Source organism: Metopolophium dirhodum, chromosome 1 (genome assembly GCF_019925205.1).
Source record: "Metopolophium dirhodum isolate CAU chromosome 1, ASM1992520v1, whole genome shotgun sequence".
Classification (NCBI taxonomy): Eukaryota; Metazoa; Arthropoda; class Insecta; order Hemiptera; family Aphididae; genus Metopolophium; species Metopolophium dirhodum.
In genome coordinates, this window is record NC_083560.1 from 65,775,739 (window position 1) to 65,801,124 (window position 25,386).

The 25,386-nt window shown below is 28.9% G+C and overlaps 2 protein-coding genes across 10 annotated transcripts in view; one reads left to right on the forward strand and one right to left on the reverse strand.

The window, feature by feature from the left end:
- LOC132936807 (protein alan shepard) overlaps positions 1–7,049 on the forward strand; it is a 126,587-nt gene extending 119,538 nt beyond the window's left edge. For 6 of the 9 annotated variants that reach the window (XM_061003579.1, XM_061003580.1, XM_061003577.1 and 3 more), the window contains 2 exons: positions 1,267–1,380; positions 1,773–7,049. In XM_061003579.1, the coding sequence (XP_060859562.1) occupies positions 1,267–1,380; positions 1,773–1,916 (258 nt within the window). In that variant the 3' untranslated portion in view covers positions 1,917–7,049. Of the gene's footprint in view, positions 1–1,266; positions 1,381–1,758 lie in introns of all 9 variants that reach the window. The other 3 variants (XM_061003582.1, XM_061003578.1, XM_061003581.1) reach the window with 3 other exon arrangements.
- A 124-nt stretch (positions 7,050–7,173) lies between these two features.
- LOC132936809 (Krueppel-like factor 15) lies at positions 7,174–19,915 on the reverse strand. The gene is made up of 3 exons (XM_061003585.1): positions 19,814–19,915; positions 13,988–14,263; positions 7,174–8,622 (listed from the first exon to the last, which is right to left on the reverse strand). The coding sequence occupies exons 1-3, from the start codon at positions 19,826–19,828 to the stop codon at positions 8,293–8,295; spliced, it is 621 nt and encodes a 206-aa protein (XP_060859568.1). The 5' UTR covers positions 19,829–19,915; the 3' UTR covers positions 7,174–8,292.
- Between the last annotated feature and the right edge of the window lie 5,471 nt (positions 19,916–25,386).

The window sequence follows — 25,386 nt, forward strand, 5'->3', positions numbered from 1 at the left end:
TAACAAGTTGGGAAACACGCATCAATTAAATTATTTTCATTAAATGTTTTTCACAGCTCCAGTATACTATAAAATTGTATGCTTTTAACTACCTTTTGATGGATTGTGTAAAATCAAGTGCACTTGAAACGACACGATTGCATTACTGCAGATACAAATATCTACAACTTTATTATACATGGAAATGACATTTTAGATGCTTTGTTTAATGTTTTCTTCAGTTTAGGGCTTTAGTCGTGTCAGTGGTTGAAAGCACAAGGATCTTATAAACAAAAAATAGTGTTCAGAAACAATCTTTTAGGCTTCAATCATAATATATATTATTATCAGATTATCACGCGATATTCTTAATTCTTATACAGACAAAGTTTATGCTATACATGTGACAACAACTGGCGCCCTAGGAGTCTTCTGGCTATACCCCTAATCTCCTAATCTAGGCGTGAGTTCATGTCACCGTGTGTTCTTGAGTCCCGTGCCGGCCAAGAGTCACCGACGCGAACCAGGTCGAGGATCAAGAAGTTTTTCCATAACTCAAAGAATTACTCGAACAAATTGATTGGAATCAAATTTTTTTAAATCTCATAATATATAATAATTAACTGATAAGAATAATAATAAAATTTTTAATCTTTACACGATTTACGAAATACTCAAGACCTAGTATTTAACAAATCATGAAAATAAAGCGATCGCAATTGACATGACGGTGACAAATCTATGAAAACTTCATAATACGTACGCCACTCGGTTTTTTTGCTGCGTTTGGATATAATATGCCAAAATTTGTTTTTTTTAGCGTCTCACCTACCTACTGTCTGAACGATTTCAAATGATTAACATGATCATTACTAACAATGATTAACACACAATATCGCTGTTATAATGTTAGAGAAACTTTCAATATATTTTTGTGCATTGAATACGTCATAGTCATAAAACAATTGCCTTAAAGTTAATATAGCTGCATTACATTTTGAAATGTGATATTGGTATAGTTTTCTTTTATTTCATTTTATTCGAAAACATCGTGTCCGGCATAATATAATATAATAATAGTCTTCGCCTGGCACCACCGCGACCGTTCGCCAGACATATCGCTACGATTTCGGTTGGTGCCAAATCTCCGACATACATTTTAAATAATCACTTTAGAAGTTTGTTCTAATATTTAATATCTAACTTATGTATTTATATTAAGCGCTACACTGTTCACACTAAGACGGGGTACACGTATTAATTTAAAATATAAATGTTTTGTTTAAGACTCCTGTATGTTGTCAGATGATTCAGCAAGCTGATCCTGGATCCGTTCAATACGGTTCAGTTATACCGCAACTCGCCACACATATGTCTGCTTTACAGATCGGAAATGGATCAGTAAGTCTACTATGCTTTAATGGCATTTCATTACTCTTGTAGATTCTTGGCGATTACAGACGATCATGTAACATATTTATTTTATTATTCCTTCTGTAAATGGCGACTATTATAGTCGTACCCGTTAATGTACGTATAACTAATTTACTTAAGAACTATCTAATTTTTACGTATACAAGATTATTATATAGCGTCAGCTAGCAGTAATTCAATAAATAATGTGTGCCCACATTATTGATTGAGTGTTTTGCTAACGATTGACGGTGATCGTTGATTAATCGCAATAAGAATCTCTTGATAATGTAATAAAATATCGTTTTCGTATAATATATTCATTATAAGAACTGCTCATTTTCGCCTCTTTTTTTTTTAATCAAGTATCCATGTTTTAGTACGTGGCCGGCCCACACCCAGGTTATCCGTACTACACCAGCACTGCACCAAACATAATTCACACGGTTCCAATTCCATCTGAAGAACATCCATCGACAGCGGCGTCACCCGATGACTCCTATCAACATTACACGCACAAATAAACAGAAAAAAATATATCATGCAAAAACAACCAAAATCGATAAAATATAGTAGGTAACGCCCGCTTTTTTCCCAACGCACCCCAAGCTGTTTAATTTTTGTTTAAATGTTTTTTTTTTTTTTATTAGTTATCTTAGCCATTTCAAAATTTAGTTAAATTTGTTTAGTACTAAAAATAAGAAAAGCTTGGTAAATAATTAACCAGTAAATGTATAAAAAAATATTAGAAACTATTAGTGAACCTGTTGAACTCCGTTGGGAAAAATACTTTTTTAAACACTGTTATCAGCGCAGATTAACAGGTTAACGGTATATTTTAGACAAACATAAATTTTAGTTCAATACAAATTTAGCTCAATTCCGGTTTTGCGTAGAGTAATTATTTATAATTCATTATTGTAGTAGGCACTTGTTTCATTTGTCATTCCCTCCAAACAAGTCTTCCGAGTCTTGTTTTGTAAATTCCAAATTGATTATATCACCCGATGCTATTTGTTTTTTCCGGACCCTTGACAACATGTCGTTTATTTTGACATGGTAATGGTTATATACAACGCGTGTTATCGTTTCGCGATTCATTTCATCAAGTTCAGTTATTTTTACTGAAAAAACATAAAAATAATTTTAATCGCTTCACTGTATAGACGTAAAATCGTAAAAACGGTTTTATGTCTAAATTGTGCAGTTTTTACTAATTGATTTTTAGAGTTATTACAGTAACATTTACTGAACGTTATATTTTTATAATGAAACGAGAATACGTGTCATTATTGTATTAAAACCTAGTATCGAAAAAGTTAATAGCAGATTCATACGGTCCAAAAAAATATGTACTTATTAATAAACTTGTTAAATTTGACATTCGGCATAATGCCGACTAAATGTACATCAATGAGTTTAAAAAAAAAACATATAAAACAACATTCAATAATGTCCAAATATTTGGTCCTCAGAATATTTGTTTTTGTAAATTTTAAATTATTTTTTGTTTAAAACATGTCCATTGAAATTATTATTTATTTTTTTGTTACGTTGAAATTAGTTTTTCGATTTAAAAAAAAAATTGTGTATAAAGTTAAAAGTGTTTTGAGTTATAATTTTGTTCGTCGTTTGAGATACCGTTTATTTCTTGAAATTTGAAATTTATGTTTATTTTAAGGGTCCCTTGAAGTGTATAACTGTTACACCCGTTGGCAACTAAACATAAAGATTAAGTAAATAAAAAAAAAAAAACTAAGCCTCCGAGTGTATGAAATTTTAATACGGTAGGTAATATGAAATTCGAAATACCTAATTCGCGTTGCCGTTGACGCATCCGGGAAGGCAAGTACCGTGTTGCGAGTAAAATTCACAGACGAAATTATTACGTGAATAGTAAACATAAAAATAATAATAAATTAATAAAATATTTAGGGTTAAGTATATTCATTAAGTTATTGATAAATTTAACAATAGGTAATATTTTTGTTTAATAAGTATATAGCTATGTAGCCTAATATAAGTTTAAATGTAATTTATTGTCGCCTAGTCGACCAATCCCCACCCCTCCCCCCGTAGTATAACCATCCATTTTGTATCCGTGTGACTGAATTTTTTTTTTGGTAAATTTGTCTCCTTGAAATTCTGTGATACATGTGTTAGTACATGTCAGCGGTTAATAGTCACTATAATGTTGTGTACCGTTTGAAAAAAAAATGTTCTTTAAAACGATACGTTTCAAATTTTTATTTTAAATCTAAAAAAGAAATTTAAAGAATGTTTATTTTTTTACCTTGACTTAGGTAGGTACATATTTTTGAAAGAAAAAAGAAAAGATTATTTTTGTTTTTATTATTTTCATATTTTATTTATTTGTTTGTTTTTTTTTTTAAATTTCTTCTATAATTGACGATTGATTTCGTCCTATTTTATTTGACCTATGATTATAACATTATAATATAGTAGATATAGAAAAAGTATATAAATTTTATAATGTGATTTTTTCGTTATTCATCTAAATTTTTATGATTTTGACAACGTTAGATAATATTATAGTTGTAATAATAATATGTGTGCGAATGTTTCGTGTGTGTGTGGACTGGTCGTAATGATAAAAATATGTCATTCGTCATTATTTAAAATATTTCACTCGACCCCAGAAAACGTAATTTCGATCACTAACCTAACCTGATAATAATTAACAACAAAAATGGTAATATTAATTGTAAATTTTCTCAAAATTGGTTACCTCCTTCAAGTCGATCGGTGCTTTTACACAAATATCGACCATACATTTAGGGCCACGATTTAAATTTTTTATTTCATTTAACCCAAAATCGGGAACGCTTATCACTGGTATTTCGTTTAACTCTCCCTTCACCGGCTAGTGGCTTTTTCATCCCAAGTCAGCTTTTCTAAATTGTCCACCGCGTATGACCTAAACCACGACGACCACCACCACGGTTCGCATAAACATGTTATAAAATTACGTTTTTATTTGTCCACGACTTTCTTACCCCTCCCCACGACGCATTAGTCAGCTCGATATTTTTTTTTAATTTTTAAAATTTTGTATAAAATAATTAATAATACATAATATGTGGTGTATATAATAAAAGAATAATTTTTTTTAAAAAATCAATAAATTGTCCAACGATTGTGATTATTGTTTAAATAATTATGATTTACGTTTGCTCCATTAATCCCAAAGATATTATAGTAAAATCGCAGAGACCGTTCCTCGGTGCTCGTTTAATGGCGGTACTAAAAAAATAAAAAGATAAAAATAATATGTTAGCCGTTAGGTTTATAAAGTATTTTTTGTTTTATTTTTTTCTCTCTCTCTCTCTATCATGAGTTATATAAATTATAGTTTTTATTTTTTGTTTTGTTTTATTTTATTATTATTATTTTCGATAAATACATACAATTTATATGATGCAATTGAATTATGTGTAAATACAGTTACGAAAGAAAATTTCAAACAAATTTGGACGATACCATTGTAATAGTAACGCCTCTTTTAATAATCGTAGTAATGCAATCCTAATTTTACTGTATATCATCCAAAGTATAGCTTATTATTATTTTTATTATTATTATTTGTTTTTGTTTACTTACGGTTTTTAGAAAATTGTCTTTACTTCGTGCGAAAAGCGATTTTCTTAGAGAATTTCTGGGTTAACTATGAAATGAAATTGTACATACATACGACTGTTCAAATTTTACAGGGGTATTTTTGTATTCTGTCCCATAAAAAAAAAATAATAAAAATGTAATAATAAGACTTGGTTTCGCCTAAGCGCCTTTGTCTGAATAAAACGTATGAAGTTTTAAATGTGATATTTAGCACATCGGTGTCTTCCCAGGACGCTATTTGCGCATGATTATTTGTGCTAAAGACAAAATGAAAATATCGTTAAAAAAAGTAAATATTTTTCCGCGGATTCCGGACATTCTCACGATCGGTTTATTACGTGCCTACTAGTTTTCCGCTCACACGTTATAACGTAGAGGTACGACCACAGTAGATCGGTATGACATCTTAAATTGAAGATAAAATCGAATAGGTAATAATACAAATAAAATAAATATATCACAAAATCTTGGTCTACGCTAGTGCCAAGTATATAAACATTTCCGATTCACGTACGATATATGCTACGTACGTATATTATAATAATATATTATTGTATGATACCTGTTGCGTTGTTCGGCGTTTCTAAACAGTGACCGCACATCAAATTAATATTCTGCGTAATGTGTAGGTCCTTTTCTATATTAATTAATATATTTTTTTTTTAAATGTCTTGGCTGACGACATATTATAATTGTTGTTATCATAATATGTGTACCGAGACGTAACGTCGATAATACCGCTTCGGCGTATAATATAAATTATAATGTACGTACGTGTATATGTGTGTACAACATTTCAACAAAATAATAAAATATAATATAGCACGTATTACCTACGTTTAATAATATGATTACAATTCGAACGTTATAATATGTAACGACTTATTTTTAGTGTGTAAGTTTTAAGTGTTATTATTATGATAATGGTAATGATATTATGTTTACATTAATTAAAAGTCTAATATTAAATTAATTTTTTTTTCTGCAGCGTACTGCGCGTACGCTACACACGATTAGCCTAAATATTATGATAATATTAAGAAATAATAAAAAAGGACGATTGTTCGAATGTCGTCTTCTCAAAGCTGTCTTAGATATGGCTTGTCATTATTTTTGTTTCCGAAAAAAAAACAATTTAGCTTTAGTATCTTAAGGTTTTTGCTTTTAAACGTACGTCTTAATTTAAATTTAAGTTTAGTGATAACGATAATAATTTTAATTAACAAAAAAAAACCTGTATTGAAAAAAAGTTTAAAAGAAAAAATTAATATTAATATAACGTCGAAAGGAGAAATAATAAGTAATATAGTACATAATAATATAATATATATTAAGTATGTGCGAACAAGATGTTTGTACGTTGTGATTGAGACTGCTGGTCCCCCCTCCCTAAAATCGGTGGGTAATGTTGCGTTAAAAGATAATAATAATTATGATAAAACATATAAAAAATTAATGTGAAAAAAACAAGAGTCACCCATAACATCTGGTACTCTCGGCTTAACTCATTTATATCACCCGGTGTCTTGTATTATTAATTGTGACTGATCATTGTTATGTAGAAGGCCTTAGTTATTAAGTCTTGCCGTAATATTTATGTGTATAGTTTAATGATTTCTCCCTGTATGATTTGTTTGTTTTCTCCTTTCTGATTTCGCCTAGTTGAAAAATTGATTATTATAAATTATTATTGATATTATTTAATATTATACGTACTATATAATTTTTTCTTTTATCTAATTTATTTATTTATTATACTTTTAACTTTTTTTTTTTTGTATATTATTGAACAATTCTATTTAATATTATGTCTCATTTAAACGTAGGTCTCGTTTGTTCATTTTTTTTTTCGTTTTGTTTTTATTGGGTTTGATAAATTTTGGCGTTGTTGCATTTTAAGGATAGGTTATATTATAATTATTAAGTTTTTTTTCATAGACTAAGACTACTATTTGAGTGATTGTGAAAATAAAATAAAAACAACAAAAAAATTAATAAAAACTAAAGTTATTACGAAATGGACCTTGTGTTTTATTTTTGTCCTGTGTTCGTCAATAACGATTATACTATATTATTATAAAATAGGCACCTGACATATGACATATATCGTTTTACATATTTCAAGGTACTCTGATTGGAAAACATTAATAATAATGACATAATGGACATATTTGAATCTCCGATATGTTTCTTAACAGAAACGTGCCATTGGTGGGAGGGACGAGATTTCAAACGACATTTCCGTCCTCCCTTGTGAACCTCAAAATGTATAATATGATTTGTATTAAATATCAATAAATGTTGTGATTATATTCTCAACGAAAAAGTATAAAACCCATAGAGTATATACCTATCTCTGAAACAAGATTAGTTAAGTTTACTAAGGTCAGTTCATTAAATTACATACTACCATAACTTCACACAAAAAAAGGAAAAATTTACTTAATACAATGTTACTTATTATATGTACTTACATAAATTTTTATTTGTATTATAAATTATTAAATATTCTTTGTACCATTGGGCACTAATATAAGATACAAACGTGTGGAGCATTTGAAACAGTTCAAAGAAATTTCTGCGGATGGAGTTTTAAAAAAAGTACGTCCCGGTCTATCCACAGCCCTGAAAGATCAGAATCACGCGAATATCGAGATGAACAAACTTATTCTAAAACAAGACAACTGTAAGTGCATACTTGCCACTTAATAATGTAATACACACGTAGGTATCAGTGAGTTATATTGTGTATTTTTTGTATAATTCGCGTTTGCACAGATCATGATGATTAATATATAATATATACATTGCAATAATTTATTATGCCATTGCTTTTGTGGTAGTGTTGCGATGCAGAAAAAGGATGTACACAGAGTGATTCACAAGCATTTATATACCGTCTAAGAAGTGTCTTGTGGCGATTCAAACGTGGTCCTATTTTTTACAAAATCGTAAACCTACTATAGGTATATGCTAAAAATGTACAATAATAAAAGTTCTGATTCAAGAAATTGGAATCGCCACAAGTCGCTTACAATATGTCATAAAATTGTACCTATTTATAGGTAAAAATTCCAAAAACCTTAATTTTAATAAATTCGTTATTAATAGTGAAAAATTGTGAAAATAGAGATGAAGACGCCTGGTAAATCAGCCTGTGTATAATATTAGAATCTGCATCAGTGGTGTTGGGTGGATTGCTGCAGTGTTTAATTCACAGGCACGTCGTAGGCACAACCACATCGGACGGCCGTCGCGTCATCACTGACGTCTGGTGACCGGTGAGGTGGTTACGGAGGTCTTAACCGTGGTGGCCGCGGTCGGTTGTACGGCGGCGCGCTTCTGGCACTGTTGAGGCGGCCACTGCAGCCGGGCGGCCGCGGCGGCCATCCGCTTGTGGTGGACGCGCGCGTGCTTGGCCAAGTGGTCGGACCGCGAAAACCGCTTGTCGCACACGTCACACCCGTACGGCTTGACGCCCGAATGCGACCGACAGTGCCGGGACAGCTCGTCGGATCGGGAGAAACGCCAAGTGCAGCCCGGCCACATGCACCCGTACGGCTTCTCGCCCGAATGTCTCCTCATGTGCACCTGTGGACGAGAAAACGCCGTCGTTGTAGTATAATAATATTTATGTCATTATTGGTAAAACAAGATTGCGATACGCGCTCTGGTGGCATAATCCTCAACTCGCATACTAGGAATGTATTGATATTATTTTGTATTGGTTATTTTACTTTTTATAATAAATTAATTTTGTTATCGAAACTTTATACACTTTTATAGCTAACTGTGTACGTTGGTTAGTACAATTTCTACTAATATTATCGAATACATTTAAATACACTTCACTTAAGACAAAATGTATGCGAAACGTCGGGAAAATAAATACAACCTCCCGAATCGACGTAGAGGGGAACCCGCCTAACAATCAGTACGATAGACGTCGACAGCGCTCCCAGTGTTTAATTTGTTTTGCCAATTGTCACTAGAATTTTGGAACAGCCTGTATTTTACAAGTTTATGTCGGGAGGCTTGAGCCGAAAACAACGGCTTTCTGGTTTGGTTTGAGGGTTCCGAGTCTTAAGACAAATATGTAAATTGTCGTCATATAATGATATTAAATCACACAACTACACCACAAGTAAGTTATTATATCACTGCAATTACGTGTTTTCATAATATAGATTAATTTAATCTACCTAAATTGGCTATTGATATTTTTGATATGTTAAAAAGTAAAACTAACTTAAGTTTTTTGGTTAATTTATTAGTTTCTGTATAACTTTTAACTTGAATAAGTAAAGAAAATGAGTTAACTATTTACTTAAAACTTATTTAAACGTTTTCTGTCACCTTAACTTAACTACTCAATTTAACAATATCCCAATACCTTGGCTAGCCTTGTAACTTACAATACAAAAAATAAAGTGGCATGCGCATTATTGTAATTATATCATGCACATTTGTGAATAGTTTAAATGACCTAAAATATAATATAATAAATTAATAGCAATAATAATATATTATTGATTATGTCAATGGGTTAAATATTTTAAAATGTTGTTCCTCGATGCAGCGATGTACCTATATTGCCTATACAGTACGCCGTAATACATCACTTTAAGATCCGGACTTGAACTACGAGGTGGTAGCTAGTAAAATCTTTTGATAATTTCACTGGATTTAATTGTATTAATCACTAACTTAAGAGTTGAAAAAATTATTATCAGCATAACAAAATTGGTGCAACATGTTTAATATAAAAATATAAAATTGTATTTTCCCCATAAACCTGATACCTATAATATTATTAATTTGTATGACTTACGTGTGAATAATCGCATTTCCGTGAATGGTGGACCATAATCTAGGTAGGTACTTTCAATTAAAACATTTTTTGTGCTCTATTGGATTTTCGATTACAATTTCAAAGTGAACATAAATATCGGATGTTGAGTAAGACATACTGCATTACAACGATTATGTTATTTTAATTAAAACTATTAATTCATTTAGTAAAATATTTGAACGGTAAGATGTTAATGATAAACCTGAATAAACACAATCATTTTTTTTTTTTAAGTAACATAAATACAGTTGAACTTCCTTATAACGGAATATATAGGCTATAGAGCATAGATGTTTCCGTTATAGGGAGACTAAAATATACGAGATATAGCCATAAAATATTCAGTATATTATATGACTGATGTTATTTTCCGTTTTAATGAGATTTCCGTCTAATAGCGGGTCCGTTATAAGGATGTTTACTGTATATGTGAGTTATGAAGCGAGCTTAACCCTTTGTTGACCAAGCATCGAATTAAAATATTTTTTAAAGTTTTTTTTGCATAAACATGTTATATTTGACCTATATAAGACATTTTTTTTTGTTTTTTTTTTTTTTTTTTTACTCAAATTTGAGTTAGGATCATGGTACTTGGAAGTACCATCGGTCATCTAGGATTTTTTTAATTGGTACTTCAAAGTACCAACAGTAATTTTGCCATATAATTTTTAACATGTTGAATATACCAAAATTTATTTACGACTTTAGAAAAAAAAAATGTTCTTCTCTTATTTCTAAAAATATTACTCTTAGTAAAAATAAGCATAAACGTTTTTTTTAGAATACTTACATATAAATTAAAAACCTCAATAGCTCCTAAGTGTAAATTAAGTATTTTAGTCTAAAAAATGTTATATTATTAGGTCAATGCTATATATGAATTATTTTGTTACCAAAAGTTTTTTTTATCGTGGAAATTAATAGGTGTTGATTTATATGTTGGTTAAATAAAAAGAAAATCATAACTCCATATCAGTCAAATAAAAATGTTATAATTAAAAAAAAAAATAGTTATTTTACATTATGCTTATGAACACATTATAATAATTTTATATGCATATTAGTTATACTAGTTATGAACAATCTATATCATGATAGTCCGCAAAACAATTTTTTTTATCGTTACAGCATAAAAATACATTGCAATGGGAGCATTTTGAATATGGCCTTGATTGAGTTCCGTTCATAGCACAAACTTCACAACGTCCTCGATTAGCAACAAATTTTGGCCAATGAATTCCTCGATTGGTTAAACGCACATCTTTTGACACTGACCATTCTTTTCCTCTCCTCTTCTTTATTGCCGGACCTTTATTTTTTGGTGTTGAAGTTGATTGTCTTTTATTTGATTTAGGAAGTTCTCGTAAAGTCAAAAGTCCTTGTGTGACTGAACGACGAAAATCCAATAAAGTAATACTTCCATGTATTTGCTTGTATACCACATACGAATTTACAAACATAATGTCTAATAAACCCCAAAATATTCGGTGCCACCACTTTTTTGATTTTCTGTTAACACCGTAAGTTGTTCTAAGTTGATCAGCATGATCTACACCACCCATATAACAATTATAATCACGTACAACTTGTGGACATAGAATATCTTTTTTTCGACCACAATTATCCTTTCTTGTTACAGTTGTTATTTCTGAACCATGATAATTTGATGCTAACATAACATACTTGGTATCTTTCCATTTGTAAACACCAATACCAGTGTTTGTAATGCGATAATCTGATGAACCTCTAGGCGCTTTTTTATCTTCAGATAATTCCGGGACATCTTTACGGTTTGATCGGATTGTCCCACATGCTAGTGAATTTTCCGCTTTTAATTTTTCTAGCAAAAATAATATTATTACCTATGGTTAAATAATTCGAACTTTTAATACAAAAATGTGTATAGTACGTAAAAAAAACGATTTCACAGACAGTAATCAAACATTTACGAACGACGGCGACGATTACTAGTCGACAACTGACTAAATATTTACCGTGAAAGACCAATGGTACTTACAAGTCCATATTCTTATTTATAAATATTTCATTATATCGATAATGAAATCGCAATAACAGAAACAGATAATCCATCTAGACATATATCTAAACATAAACAAAATATTTCTTATGATAAAATGATAAAATATGTACATATAAATAGAAAGGAAAAATACCAAGTCATGTATATGTGTTGAATGCTGCAGTCCCCGAAATTAATCGCCGATAAAATGTTTAATAATAGTACGACCGCTTTTAAAATAATATTTATTTAATCGGTAGATGGTACTCGTGAGTACCGACCCATTAGAAACACAAAAATAACGTTTTATGATATTTCATACACGTTTTATTTCGGTGGACTTATAAGTACCGTCGGTCGACAAAGGGTTAATGTTATTGTGATAATTAAAATATTATATTCGTACTTACACATTGCAATGATATACAAATTGTAACAGTTGCTGATGACGGTGTTAAAAAAGTGCTAGAAGCCCGGTGTCACTTAAATTTTAGCTCTGGCCTACTATGCAAGTACAATTAGGCAAGGCTGAGTAATAACGAGTTAATAATATTTTAAGTGACAGATTAATTTTTTTAACAATTCGTACTTTTATTAACTAAACTGTCTGAACTTATTATTTAGAAGAAAAATTTTGTTTTTAATTTGAATGTAATACTCTATATTTTATTAATGTATTATGGTGTAAAGTTATTTTTAATTAAATAAATATAATGATGTGCTTTCAACAATAATTTGTTATTGTTTATTCAAAGTTTGTACAACAATCATTAATTAATAATTACTATTTACATTTGAACAACTGAACATTTTATTAACTCATTCGGCTGACTGAATTTAAGTTGATATTAATTATCTGAATAATTATATTCCAAGTACCTACTCATAATTTGGAAAACTAACTTTAAACTCAAATCAAATCAATTAGTTCTCTAATAAACGTAACTGAGTTGTATAAAAAAATATTTTACGATAATTATCAGCATAATAATATATAGGTAAGTATTAACTGTAGGTTTATATTATAATATTTAAAATAGATAAATATATTAGTTACTTTACCTGAATATGACCAACTAATAGGTATACATTTATAAAAATCTAGTATGATGGTAACGTTATATTAGAACTTCCATAACCATTTTAATATTAATTAATCATAGAAACCAATCCGATTTTTAGTTATCCAAACTATTATAGTATATTATAGTAGTTATAAATTGATGATGCATGTAATATTATGTAAACATAAATTTAACATTTTTTATAGTTATAAAAATTGCTATCATCGTGATTATATAATACTTTGGTTATGCACCTAAGAGACTCCTAAAAAATCTAAAATAATAAATAATCTTTTGCATTTTTTTTTTCGGTTGCTATAGTGTTTCCAAACTAAGTCACTTTATCAGTCATATTTGATTTATAATATGGTCACTGGGAAACTTACATACTACAATAGGAACTCCAGTAGAAACTTAAATTTGCAACATTTTCAGTGTAACAGTCATGTGGTATAGGCGGTATAGCAACTGTTTGACTTTTAACTCTGTGCGGAGTATTTACATGTCTACTGATTTGTTTGACTTACTATAGGTACGCATTACGCTCCAATATAAATACGGTGTATAACGTAACCACACCAAGACCTCAGTATTTGCACAGCTTTTGGAGTGCTTTGGTGGTCTAAGTTTGGAACCCGAAAGGTTTGTTACAAAAATGGCTTACTCTTAATATTCATATTTATTTATATTTAGGGAATTCACCGTGCAGGAAACCTCTAATAAAATCTCTGTATAACAAATATGATACACAGCCCGGGTTCATATAACTATTGAGTCCATATAATATTATGATGCTCTAGCTGGTGTATTCGTAGTAAGATCAGTGAAATTGGTCGGACAGTCGACTTGTTAACGTTTCCGAAGAAAAAAACCATATTTTTATAACTAAGTATTACACTTTTAATCGATCTCTTCCCAAAACAGTTACAAACAAAAAAAATTACGCATCAACTTCCGTCATCCAACCTTAGCGCAGCATCAGTCGCGCACTACAAAATATATTTGACAATAATCATTTACCTTGAGGTGGGACGGTTTCAAGTAGGTCTTGTCACAATTCGGATAAGTGCACTCCAACACCTGTTTAACGTCACTCGGTCTGTCCGGCTGCCGCGGCCTTTGCGTGTCCGGCAAATTCCCTTTGCTGTCCTCGTCATCGTATGAGGTCTCGTCGTCTTGGTCGTTGCACGGTAACAGCTCGTCGGCGGTCAGCGACAGTAAAGTGTCCAAACCGGGATCGTCCAAGTACATCTTCGGGTCGTCCCAAAACGTTTTGCTGGGGTCGACGATGCAGAACTATAACGTAACAGAGAAACAAAAAAGGTTTCAAATCGATTTAAATTCGAAAAATCGCGTCCGGTTCATTGGTTTAGAATATTATTAACTATCATAACGTGCACGGTCTGTTATGATATTGCGTGCTATACAATGAATAATATTATAATGTAATAATATGATTTTCTTAATATACATACGTCTTGACATCCTGAAAAAGTGCTAACTAGTATAAAATTACAATTTGTTTTTCACTCAAGAACATAACTAGTTTAATATTGATTAATAAAATAAAAATGTTTTTGAAATTGGTTTCATACATTAATTCCTGGAAACCTACCTATAAGGTTTTAAATTAAAATAATCTAATAGCTACCTACTAGGTATACAATTTAATAGTAATATTACCTATCCATTATAATTTCTGTTATATTTCTTGATAAAATAATATGACAATTATGGTTTTTCATAATTCGCACATCAATACTGCGTTGCATGTATAAACTTTTATACTGTAAAAAAGGTAAATCGTAATAATTGTTGATTACATAAATCGTTTGGTATGGAATTAATTGTGATTTTAATACAATTTACGGCCCATCTACCACAAACGAATCAGTTATGCATTTTTTTTTTTTTGCAACAACTGTAAAATGGATCAATGTGTTATCGAAATATGATGTTAAATAATAATACAAAATAAAAACAGTGAACAGCCAAACGTTGGCTGTGAATCATGTGTAGAATAAAATAATAATAATTGTGAAGTATACCTATAAACAACACATGTGGTTTATATTCGCCGTTTCGTGACGATTGTTATTTGCATACGTCATATTGTTTATCTTTATTGGTTTATTAGTTATTTATTTGACATAATTAAAAATATAACGTATACACATAAAATTAATAATTTATACAATTGTTGGTATTTCGGACGCATAACACAAAGTTTAGTACTTAATAAATATTAATTGTTTAATTATTGAGAAGCCTCAAAAGTCAGAAAAACGTATTATCATGATAACTGAATGAAGAATAGGAAATTGACAACAATTTATCGAAATTCGGGACCATAATAGATAAATGTTTATACTACAACTGTTAATAATTATATTTAAATAATTTTTCTATGAGTACCTAATAATTCGTAATAACTGAATAATCTTGTGAAATCGATGCATAGAAAAACGACTCAGGCACACAAACTTGCCAGAATTAAAGAAAAAATCAGGTACGCTAAATTTGTATTTTATAAGAGACTAAAATCGTAGTATAATTCAATGCATATAAATGCCTATATTACTATATTATAGTTGTTAAATAAAAAATCATTCTGAATTACGTAGTAAATAAATGTACTGTTTTTAAGAACACAATTAGAAAACTATAAGGGAAATTTCAGTTATGACATTTTTCAACTTAATATAATATCATATTATATGAAGAAGCAAAAAACAATTTTTTAGGAAATATATAAATGTAAATTATAGATAAATATAGATAAAATATTATTTTAATAACACAAGGTGAAATCATCACTATGGAAGTGATATTTCTGTCGAAAACTTTGATAAATGATTTACATTGAATAACTTTTAAGTGTATATTTTTTAGAAAATAATGATCGTGATGTAACTATTAAAATGTTCAAGATTTTTTACTTAAAATGTTGATATACGTAATATCTTAAAAACACTTTATTTATAATTACAAGACATTGCTTCTACACCGACAAAATATTTTCCTTATTTCGTTGTGATAAACTATTGTCTTTGTTTCAACTTGTCGAAATATTCTCAATATCCTCAATAATTAGAGCTTTGTAAATAATAATATAAATATCTACATTTTCAAAAATAAATTATACTAATTAATTGCATTTGTTTCATTTAACTATATCTGTGTGATTAAACAATTTTTAAATTAATGTTATAATTCCGATTTTTTGATCATTTTCAGATTCCTTTATAAGTTATCATAAAGTAGACTGGTATATTATATTTAAAATAGTAAACTCCGAAGGAGAGGGCATTAGAAATAGTTTTTAAAACTTTTTATATAATTTCCAATTAACTTCCTATACATGTTATATGGGAAAAATATATTAAAAAATTTAGTTTTCATAAATAAGTTTAATATTAAGAGGACGTCACACCCGCATGTGTAAGACGGAGACAACAATTGCGGGTGTGACGTCCTCTTAAGTCCTTATTTATGCAGTGAAAAAAAACTGAATCAAATACAATGTCTTACGTTAAAAATATTTCATGGTACAAATTTTTAAACATACTGAAACTTATCTATTATAGATAATTATAGTTTATAGGTAATATATTATAACTAGATGATCCTGTGCATTTCGTTGCCCATTAAAAATTCCAACTCTATATGGATAATATGTTTTATTTTATGATATAATGGAAACTACGGCAACCATTTATAAACAAAAATGTCTATCGGAAATCTCAAAATCCCTGTTTGAGCGCCTTCCGGGGTTGGTCCTCTCCCTTTTTAAATTAGCCCATCTTCTGCCCAAAGGTCTAATCTACCTATATAACATATAAAAATATCTGATCCCGTGCACTCCGTTGTCCATTAAAATTGCCTACTCTATATAAATAGTATGTGTTAGATATTACCATGGTAACCATTTACTTACAAAAAATTCCATCAAATTTCCATCTCAAAATAATATGTAAATGGTTGCCATGGTAATATGGATACACATACACACTGCAGACAGACAGACCTACATTCACTTTAGATTCTGAGCGGAGCGAGGGATCTAGTGGTTTTACAATGGTGTTTATTTTTTATTTTTTTTTCCCCTATATACAAAATGTCTACCAGAAGGAGTGCTTCAATTTCAACATATAGTATATTATCTTTTAGAAAATTGGATCAAGATGGTACTTTAGAGAGGTCATTTTTCAATTTTCTCAATAGTTAGGAAAAACCACAGACAATTTACCAAAAACCGCTAAAAATGGGATTTTAATTTCCAACGCTTTGTTTATCACCATAGAGACAAATACAAATAAAAATAAAAATAAAAATTTTAGTAATTTTGTTGTAATTTATAATATTAATTCAACTTACAGGCTATAATAAAATATAATAACAACATAAAATAACCGGACTGACAAACCGTCTACGCTCAGAATCGTTTTTCGTATATAATTATATGATATCATTGAATTCAAGTTTAATACAATCCATTATACAGTGACCCACTTGTAACCTACTGTATAACAGAGCGACATCCACTTAACTACTTTTTACCTATAGATTATAGTTTATCTACTATACAGCAATACATATAATTTTTATTTGTATTTAGAATTTTAAACTCATTGTATACAGTGAAATTCTAAAAAAAAATTATAAATTAATGCATTTTGACTATTGTTGGGTACAAGTATTACTTTAGTCTATAGATAATAGTTATAACTGTATAGTTAAAATGCATTCATTTATAATTTTTTTTTTTACAGTTTCACAGTATGCAATCGTTTTAAATACAAATAACAATTATATATTCCTAGGTTTAATAGTTTTGTTGATACAAACATGTGATTTTCTAGACCATCACTACAGCTAGTGTGCAATAAAAAGTTATTGTAGAGTGCATTCTTGACATAATATATCATGTTAAGTTATTATTTGAAAATATTGTAAGTTATACACTCTAATCTGTGATTAATGTAGATAGATATTAAAAAAAATACGTACATTTTTTTAAGCTTCGCAATTTTAGAGCTAACTTTATTGTTTGTTTACTATTTACTTATAATTTAACGTTATTAACTATTTGACTTAACTAATTTAATGTTTTCATTAACTTGACCGTCTTTGGTAAGTTCTTTAAATTATAAATATTTTTATGAATACGAAATTGTATGAATTATAAATATGTATCAAAGTAAAGCTCTTAATTGATCGTCCATATACATATTAATCGTAAATTATTAATAAAATAACATGATATAACGATAATTTTTAACTTTATAAAACTATATAGACTTTATTGAAAAAAACAGATTTCAATAACAAAAATCTATTTTTTTAAAGGTGGGCAAGTGGGTGTCAGTCTGCTGTATAGTAGGTTACAAGTGGATCACTCTAATGAATAAATGAATCGTGTTAAATTTGAATTCAATGAATAATATCATTGTATAAGAAAATGATTCTGTCAAGTCCACACGAATAATATTTATGGATTACAACAATTGAACAATATACCTATAGTGTGGTCTACGAAAAGTAGGCCGCGATCGTCACGCGCCCATCGGCTGTTTTACGGCATAGGTCTCCAAATATTTTACCGCCTAAAATAATTTCAAATCGTGTAATATCACGTTTATGATACAACAGAACTATGTACCGACATAAACATAATTATAAAAAAAACGATTGTTAAGAAACGAAAATGTACCCTAAAATGGGATGAAAGACTGCCTGGTCTGTGCTATAATAAAATAAATACTTCCAAACGTAAAACCTCTGAGTCTACGAAAAACGGCTGATAGGCGGAGTGACGATCGCAGTCTATTTTTGTCGACCACACTATAACTAAAACCGTTATTTTTCGTTTCAATATCTAAATCTGAACTTCAAAATTTAAATTTCATTAATAAAAATCATGCCTATACGTATATCTTTAATGTTAACTCTTAAAACGGTTTTTATTATTTTGTTGTAATTCAAAAATATCCATTGTAGAAACTCGACATACCACTATGACTAAAATGATCGTTCTCTATACACAATTAATTTTTCAAAAATATTTAGAATAATTTTAATAAATTGTCTGTAAGTAATGATTAATAAATGTAATACAAGGTTACTTACAAGTATTTTTTTATAGAAATTTAAAAATATCAAAAATACATAGGTACATGTATATTATACACAATATTTTTTTCATAGACATTTGAATTTCAAATTTTGACAAAATTTAATAATTAAATTAAATATAAAAATGTTATCTTATTTTAATTATTGGGACTTGATACTTTTTGTCATAACGTACCTATAACATATTACTTTTCTTTATACAATAACATTTTCAAAATGTTTGGACTATTATCATTTATCAGGTATTTATATTATTAACCTATTCACTTCATTATATTATGATACATCGGAATCGGCTAATAGGATAATATTAATGTAAATTGTACAATAATGAATAATATTATATTATACTATATGCAATGTTTCCGGCCAAAATTAGTTCAATTTACCGCCGTATAGGTATTTACTTAGAAATACATTTATTACTAAAATTAATGAAATAATTTAATTAATATATTAAAATATTAATAGGTTGACACAACGTCTCTGCTCAGAATAAATTGTTTTTCATATTATGCAATGTATTATGACTGTATATTTTAAATTGATCTCATCCACTACAGTGACCTATACTCAATAACGTTGGTATAAGTACACAAAGTGACTTTTTTTCGGTTTTTCAGAAATATTTCTGCCATGTTTACGTTAAATACGTTATTCCTGGCAAATTATTAATATTTATGTTTAATACTGTATCATCATCGTACTTACGTCCAACAGTCCCATTTTTGCGACTTCGTGACTCTATGTGTACTGCAATGCCGTTGCTCGTCGTGCCGACACTCCACAGCGACAGATGACACGGTTCGGTTCTGGTGACAGAATAATATATAATTTTTTAATCATCAACTCAACAATTAGGAAAGAAAATAAACACATACGCGTAGTTCCCATGGGAGTTGCTCGTGCCATGTCTGATATTAGTACGGTTCAGATAAACGCAGATCGAGCGCAGCTTACCCGCTACAAACACGTGTAGACTGCATCGGCGTCCTTATCGTCTGTACTCTATATAGAGCCCCCTGTGCCATGAACGGCATATACGTGTAAAAGCACGAAATCTGTATATGAGAGGGTGAAGTTTTGTCGCCATACGTAAGCCTCCCGACGTTGCAAAAGAAGAAAAAGAAAAGCTATTGAAGAAAAACCTCGGAGAGAGATACTCATCCGTCGCTATTATGGGTTTTTGACAAACATCCCCGTTTTTCGTACAACAGTATGGACGATGCATAGACGAATAAATTAAATCTTAAGTTAGTTTTAACTTTTTATCTAACTTTTTTACAGTATTAATTGTTGACATAACTTTTGACTTGATCGATATTTATCGATATTAATTTAATAAATAACGAGTAATTTTTAATCAAATCTAAGTTACTTTCATTTATAAATAATAAAATAATAAAATGATATTTGATGATACACAAACAATAAATTTAATAGGAAATTAAAATGTAATTCTTAAATTTACTTCTTGTTGTTTCCTTTAGCCGGAATCATAGTTCAATAAAAATAACTTATTATTGGTACCATTTAGGTAAAATAATTTTATCAGAGACTGGAACCTTACCAAAAAGAACCAGTTTTGGAACTGGATCCCTTTGAATATTAGGGACCAAAACCTCACCGAAACCTTTATTTAAATTAACTTTTATACCAGAACCTCACTGGAATCCTTATTTAAATTAATTGAAAAACCGGAACTGATACTTTAACATTACAAATTTTTTTACTTAAGTATAAAACCAAAACAGGTAACAATTTTTTTATTTTTTAAGAACCAAAAAGAAACCGAAACCTAAATTTCAGTTTTTCTGGGAACTGAACCGGAACCGGAACAGTAAAAATCATCAAAGTTCCAGTCCCTGAATCGTACTAATAATGCATTCTTACAAAAATTAATACTTATAGGTACAATTCTTAAAAGAAAAAATCTAAAATATTTTTGTAATAAAAAAGTAAAATTAATAAGTAAAATAATTGTAATCTGCGGGTAGTCACGGTTAGACCCGTGCATGACCCACCCAGGCATGGCAGATCCTACCACAGGTGCCCACTAGACAACTCTGCCAAACTAACAAACACTCGTGTTTAAACCTACAGTACCCTCCCCCACAGTCAAAAAACCATCCAATGGCCTAAGTTGCCGTGGGTTAATTAATAAAAAAAAATAAAAAATTGTAAGCTAATTTAGTTACAGTAAAATATATATAATTGTCTCCATTCAATGATATATATTATTTTAAAATAATAAAATTAACTGAACTGAAGTAAGTTAATTGTTGGTGTCCGTACAATTTTTAACTTGGCTTAACTAAAAAAAATTTTAAAACTATTATCTTCAAACTTTTTAAATGTTTTCCTATCAACTTAACTTATTTTAGTTAATAAATATCATCATCTTGATCCTTGGGTATAATAAATAAAATAAATATAATAGCGCTCTAGAACTATTTTTAACATCTATTAACACTATAGTTTATTGTATTAGTACCAAGTGGTTCTATCTACCTATTTTCTATAATCATAACAAAAATAAAAAAATGAAATGACAATTTGAAGACGGAGTTCTATATATTATAAATAAATTTATAATCCTGTTATTTACAATCAACTATGTAAAACCCATGCAAATGTAAAATCGTGTTATTCGTCGACGGACTTACCAATCTAAATTCGATTAATGACAATAACTGACTTACAATTAGTCACATATTGAATTACTCCATGAAAAGGTCGATTTAAAAAAAAAATTAAAAACCAAATATTTGTATGACAGTGTGTTGTGTACAATATAGATACTTATTTTACTTATGTGTCTATAACTAATTTACACTTCAAATTTTCAGCATAATATATTATACAAAAAAATTGTTATTAGTTTTAAAACACAATTTTTATAAACAAATTAAGGAACTTGTACCTATGTTAAGATAATGACAGATAGAAAATTGTATTTTTCATTTTTCTTTCTTATTGGTTTTTATTTATACTAATTGTACATATTCAGAATACTATTGATTTAAATAAAAGCTCAAAAATCTAAAATATGTACATTTCGTCTACAATTATTTTTATAAACACGTCATATTATATGATATACTTATGTAATATTTATTTTTACGACTTTATTTTTTTATTTATATATTTTACCAAACAAAATCTGTTTATTAATATATTGTGGTCTGGATTAGGAATTTATCAGGACTTTCAAGAGCTGAGATTTACTAGGGCGTTGCATAGTTAACTGAAGTACTTATTCAATAATGTTGCGTACTTAATATTTGAAAATCAAACAAACTTCACGTTTGGTTAGGTTAGCACTGTCGCACTGACGAGTGACGATGACAAATTCATTGACGATATGCATACTTTCTAAATAAAGTAGCTATCATATTATATTTTTGGTTTTTATTTAATCATCCTGCAATATTCTGATAAATCGATCTAAGAAAAATAGACAAACTCGACTGGACGTGGCCGTTTGGAATAATTGGTGGGACGTCAAAAAAAAAATCTATCAGTAAAATTATAAGTAGGAAAAATTTAAAAATTAAAATATAATATCAAATAGTAGTTATTTACATGTAACTGTTTTTGATATTGTATTTTAATTTTTTAATTTTTCTTACCAATATTTTTATTGATTTTTTTTACGTCTAATTGTCCCAACGTCTAAACGGCTAAGTCTGTTTGTCACTATTCACTTATAAATATTTAACGTATAATAAACTAACTGCACACCGTCGTACTGTTTCTGCCAAATAAAATACCAATTAATGAACCCGCAGAAGCAGAAAAATGCTACGAAATCAGACCACACTTAACCGTCACGTTGATATACACAAATACATAATAATCAACTTAAAAAAACAGTTTCTACCGGTTAGACAGGATATATTTTTCACCTTAAGCACGATAATTTCCACCTGGGCTAACTCGGCAATAATTTTAACACACATATAAGCACACACCTCGCGCGTTTTGTAGTCAAACAACTGTTGTCGACTGTTGCGACAAAAGTAAAAAAATAAAAATTTAAAATTGACATTAAACATTCATAAATCATAATATTATTGTATGTTGTACTCAGAAATGAATAAATTACTTCAAATAAGTACTCCTAATACGTTCTAAGAATTCCCAACAGTGTTTAAATACCTACTTATTTTCAAAAGTAATTCCTACTAGAATTTTGATTAATTTTTAAAAGTAATTTATTCCTATAAAAAAATAACTGCGTGGCATTACGATATTTATTTTTTCCTGGAAATTATTGTAATATAATAATATTGATTACATTGACAGCTTAATCTTATGCTTATAGTATTTTTACTGTTTTAAAAGTATTTACTTTTAGTTGAACGTATTATTATTTCTTGCCACGTAAAAATATTCTAAAATAACCTGCACCTAATACTAAATAAAAAATATAAAAATATACTACATAAAAAAGAATCTTTACATTTTGATACGTTTAACTAATATTTGTTTTTAGAGGATTTTTTTTATTGATTATGCAATAAATAATAATAATAATATATAGCTATTTGGTATTTAATTCTTTCGAATTACGATTGTGGTTGTCTATTTGAAAAAATTTTCACATTTCATGAACAATTCTGAAATGACAACACTGGGTTAAAGGCATTTCGCCATTTTACGCCACCACGCATATATAGTCATTATAATATTATGTACCTATGATAAACGTAATTCTAGCAGACAAACGATATTAAAAAACTTTTCTATATAATAAGACAATATTATAATATTCTGTAGCTTTCTACAAACATTCAAAGTCCAATTAGAAAACTTTGTATAGGTAATTCTAAAATCCATCAGTGAGATGAGATTCTAGAGTATGTTGCACACAATAAAACATATTATAATAACATATTATATAAACGATGTGAAAAAAATTCGAATCATCTTTGATAGTAAAAACGTATATTATGTGACAGTGTAAAATCATGCGTAACGATGAGTTTCAGTGTCATTAAACGAACCATGGTGATGGAATTGCCATTTGTTTGACAGTAGGTCAACTTTGGAACAATATGAGTATACAAAAAAAAACAACAGCAAGCAAAACCTTATAAGCTAACATTATATTATGTTGTGTTGGTTTTTTTTCGTAGGTAGGTATTCTAAGTTCGATGACTTATTATTATACATTTTTTATACATTATACATTTTTTATTTGGCGTTGCAGTTAATTTAACATTAAGACTCAATATCCAGATCAGGGACTGGAACCTTTAGGATTTTTCCGGTTCTGGTTCTTATAAAAAAGATAAGTAAAGTTCCAGTTCCGATTCCGGTTCTTAAAATTACAAAATATGGGTTCCGGTTCCGGTTAATTCCGGTTCTTACCGGTTCTTAAAAATGATTTTTTTCAAAAATTACTTATTGCTTATTAGGTAGATTTTTTACTCATTAAGTCATAACTTGGCCCAGTCTTATAAAAGATACTTTTAAAATTTTATTTAAATACAAATACAAATACATCCATTTAAAAAGTATTTAAAACACATTCCAAATACTTTTTTAATTTTACTCAATTTATTTCAGTTTGCAAAATTAATTGTATAATTGCTAATTTAAAATAGTGTAATGTTAGTTTGTTACATTCATCCAGATATTATTAGAACTTTTTGAACTTCCTTCTTAAATTTATACTGGAAAATGAAAACTAATAAAACTGGCTATATAATAATTTTGAAATCATTTATTATTATAGGTAGGTAATTAAAGAATTAAACAGTTATTAATAAAATCAAAAATTAATTTCATAATTTTACTAGGTAAGAAATTATTAATTTAAGAAGTGTATTCATTTTTTAAAAATGATTTTAATTGATTAACAAGTGTATTGGGTTTAGGTCTTAGAAGTTGCTAATAACTAATAAGCAAAACATTAAATTACAGTATGACCATAAGATTAATAAGTCGTAAATTACACGTATGTTTCAATGTGTGAGTGTGTGACTGTGTTTGAGACTGTGAGACAGAGTTATAAATAACTATATAAATATTATTTCTCGTAAAAGTCGTAGGTATTTGGTAAAGATTGTAGAAAAACACATCATTGTTTTCGACCATTCTCGGTACATTACCAATGAAAAATGCAACCCGTATGTGTGTAAATTAATCAGTCTCGGTCGTACCTATAATACGATTATTTCGAGTTAAAATTTTAAAATACCACATCTTACTATGTACAAAACAAAAATATTTCTATGAAAAATAATTATTTGATTACAACAAAATCCAATTTAAAT

Bases quoted from the DNA above. Each gene is read 5' to 3' on its own strand.
- LOC132936809 (XM_061003585.1), bottom strand. The intron at 8,623-13,987 runs GTAAATGATTAT...TCTCGTCCACAG, and splicing joins TGAAACCGTCCCACCTCAAG to GTGCACATGAGGAGACATTC.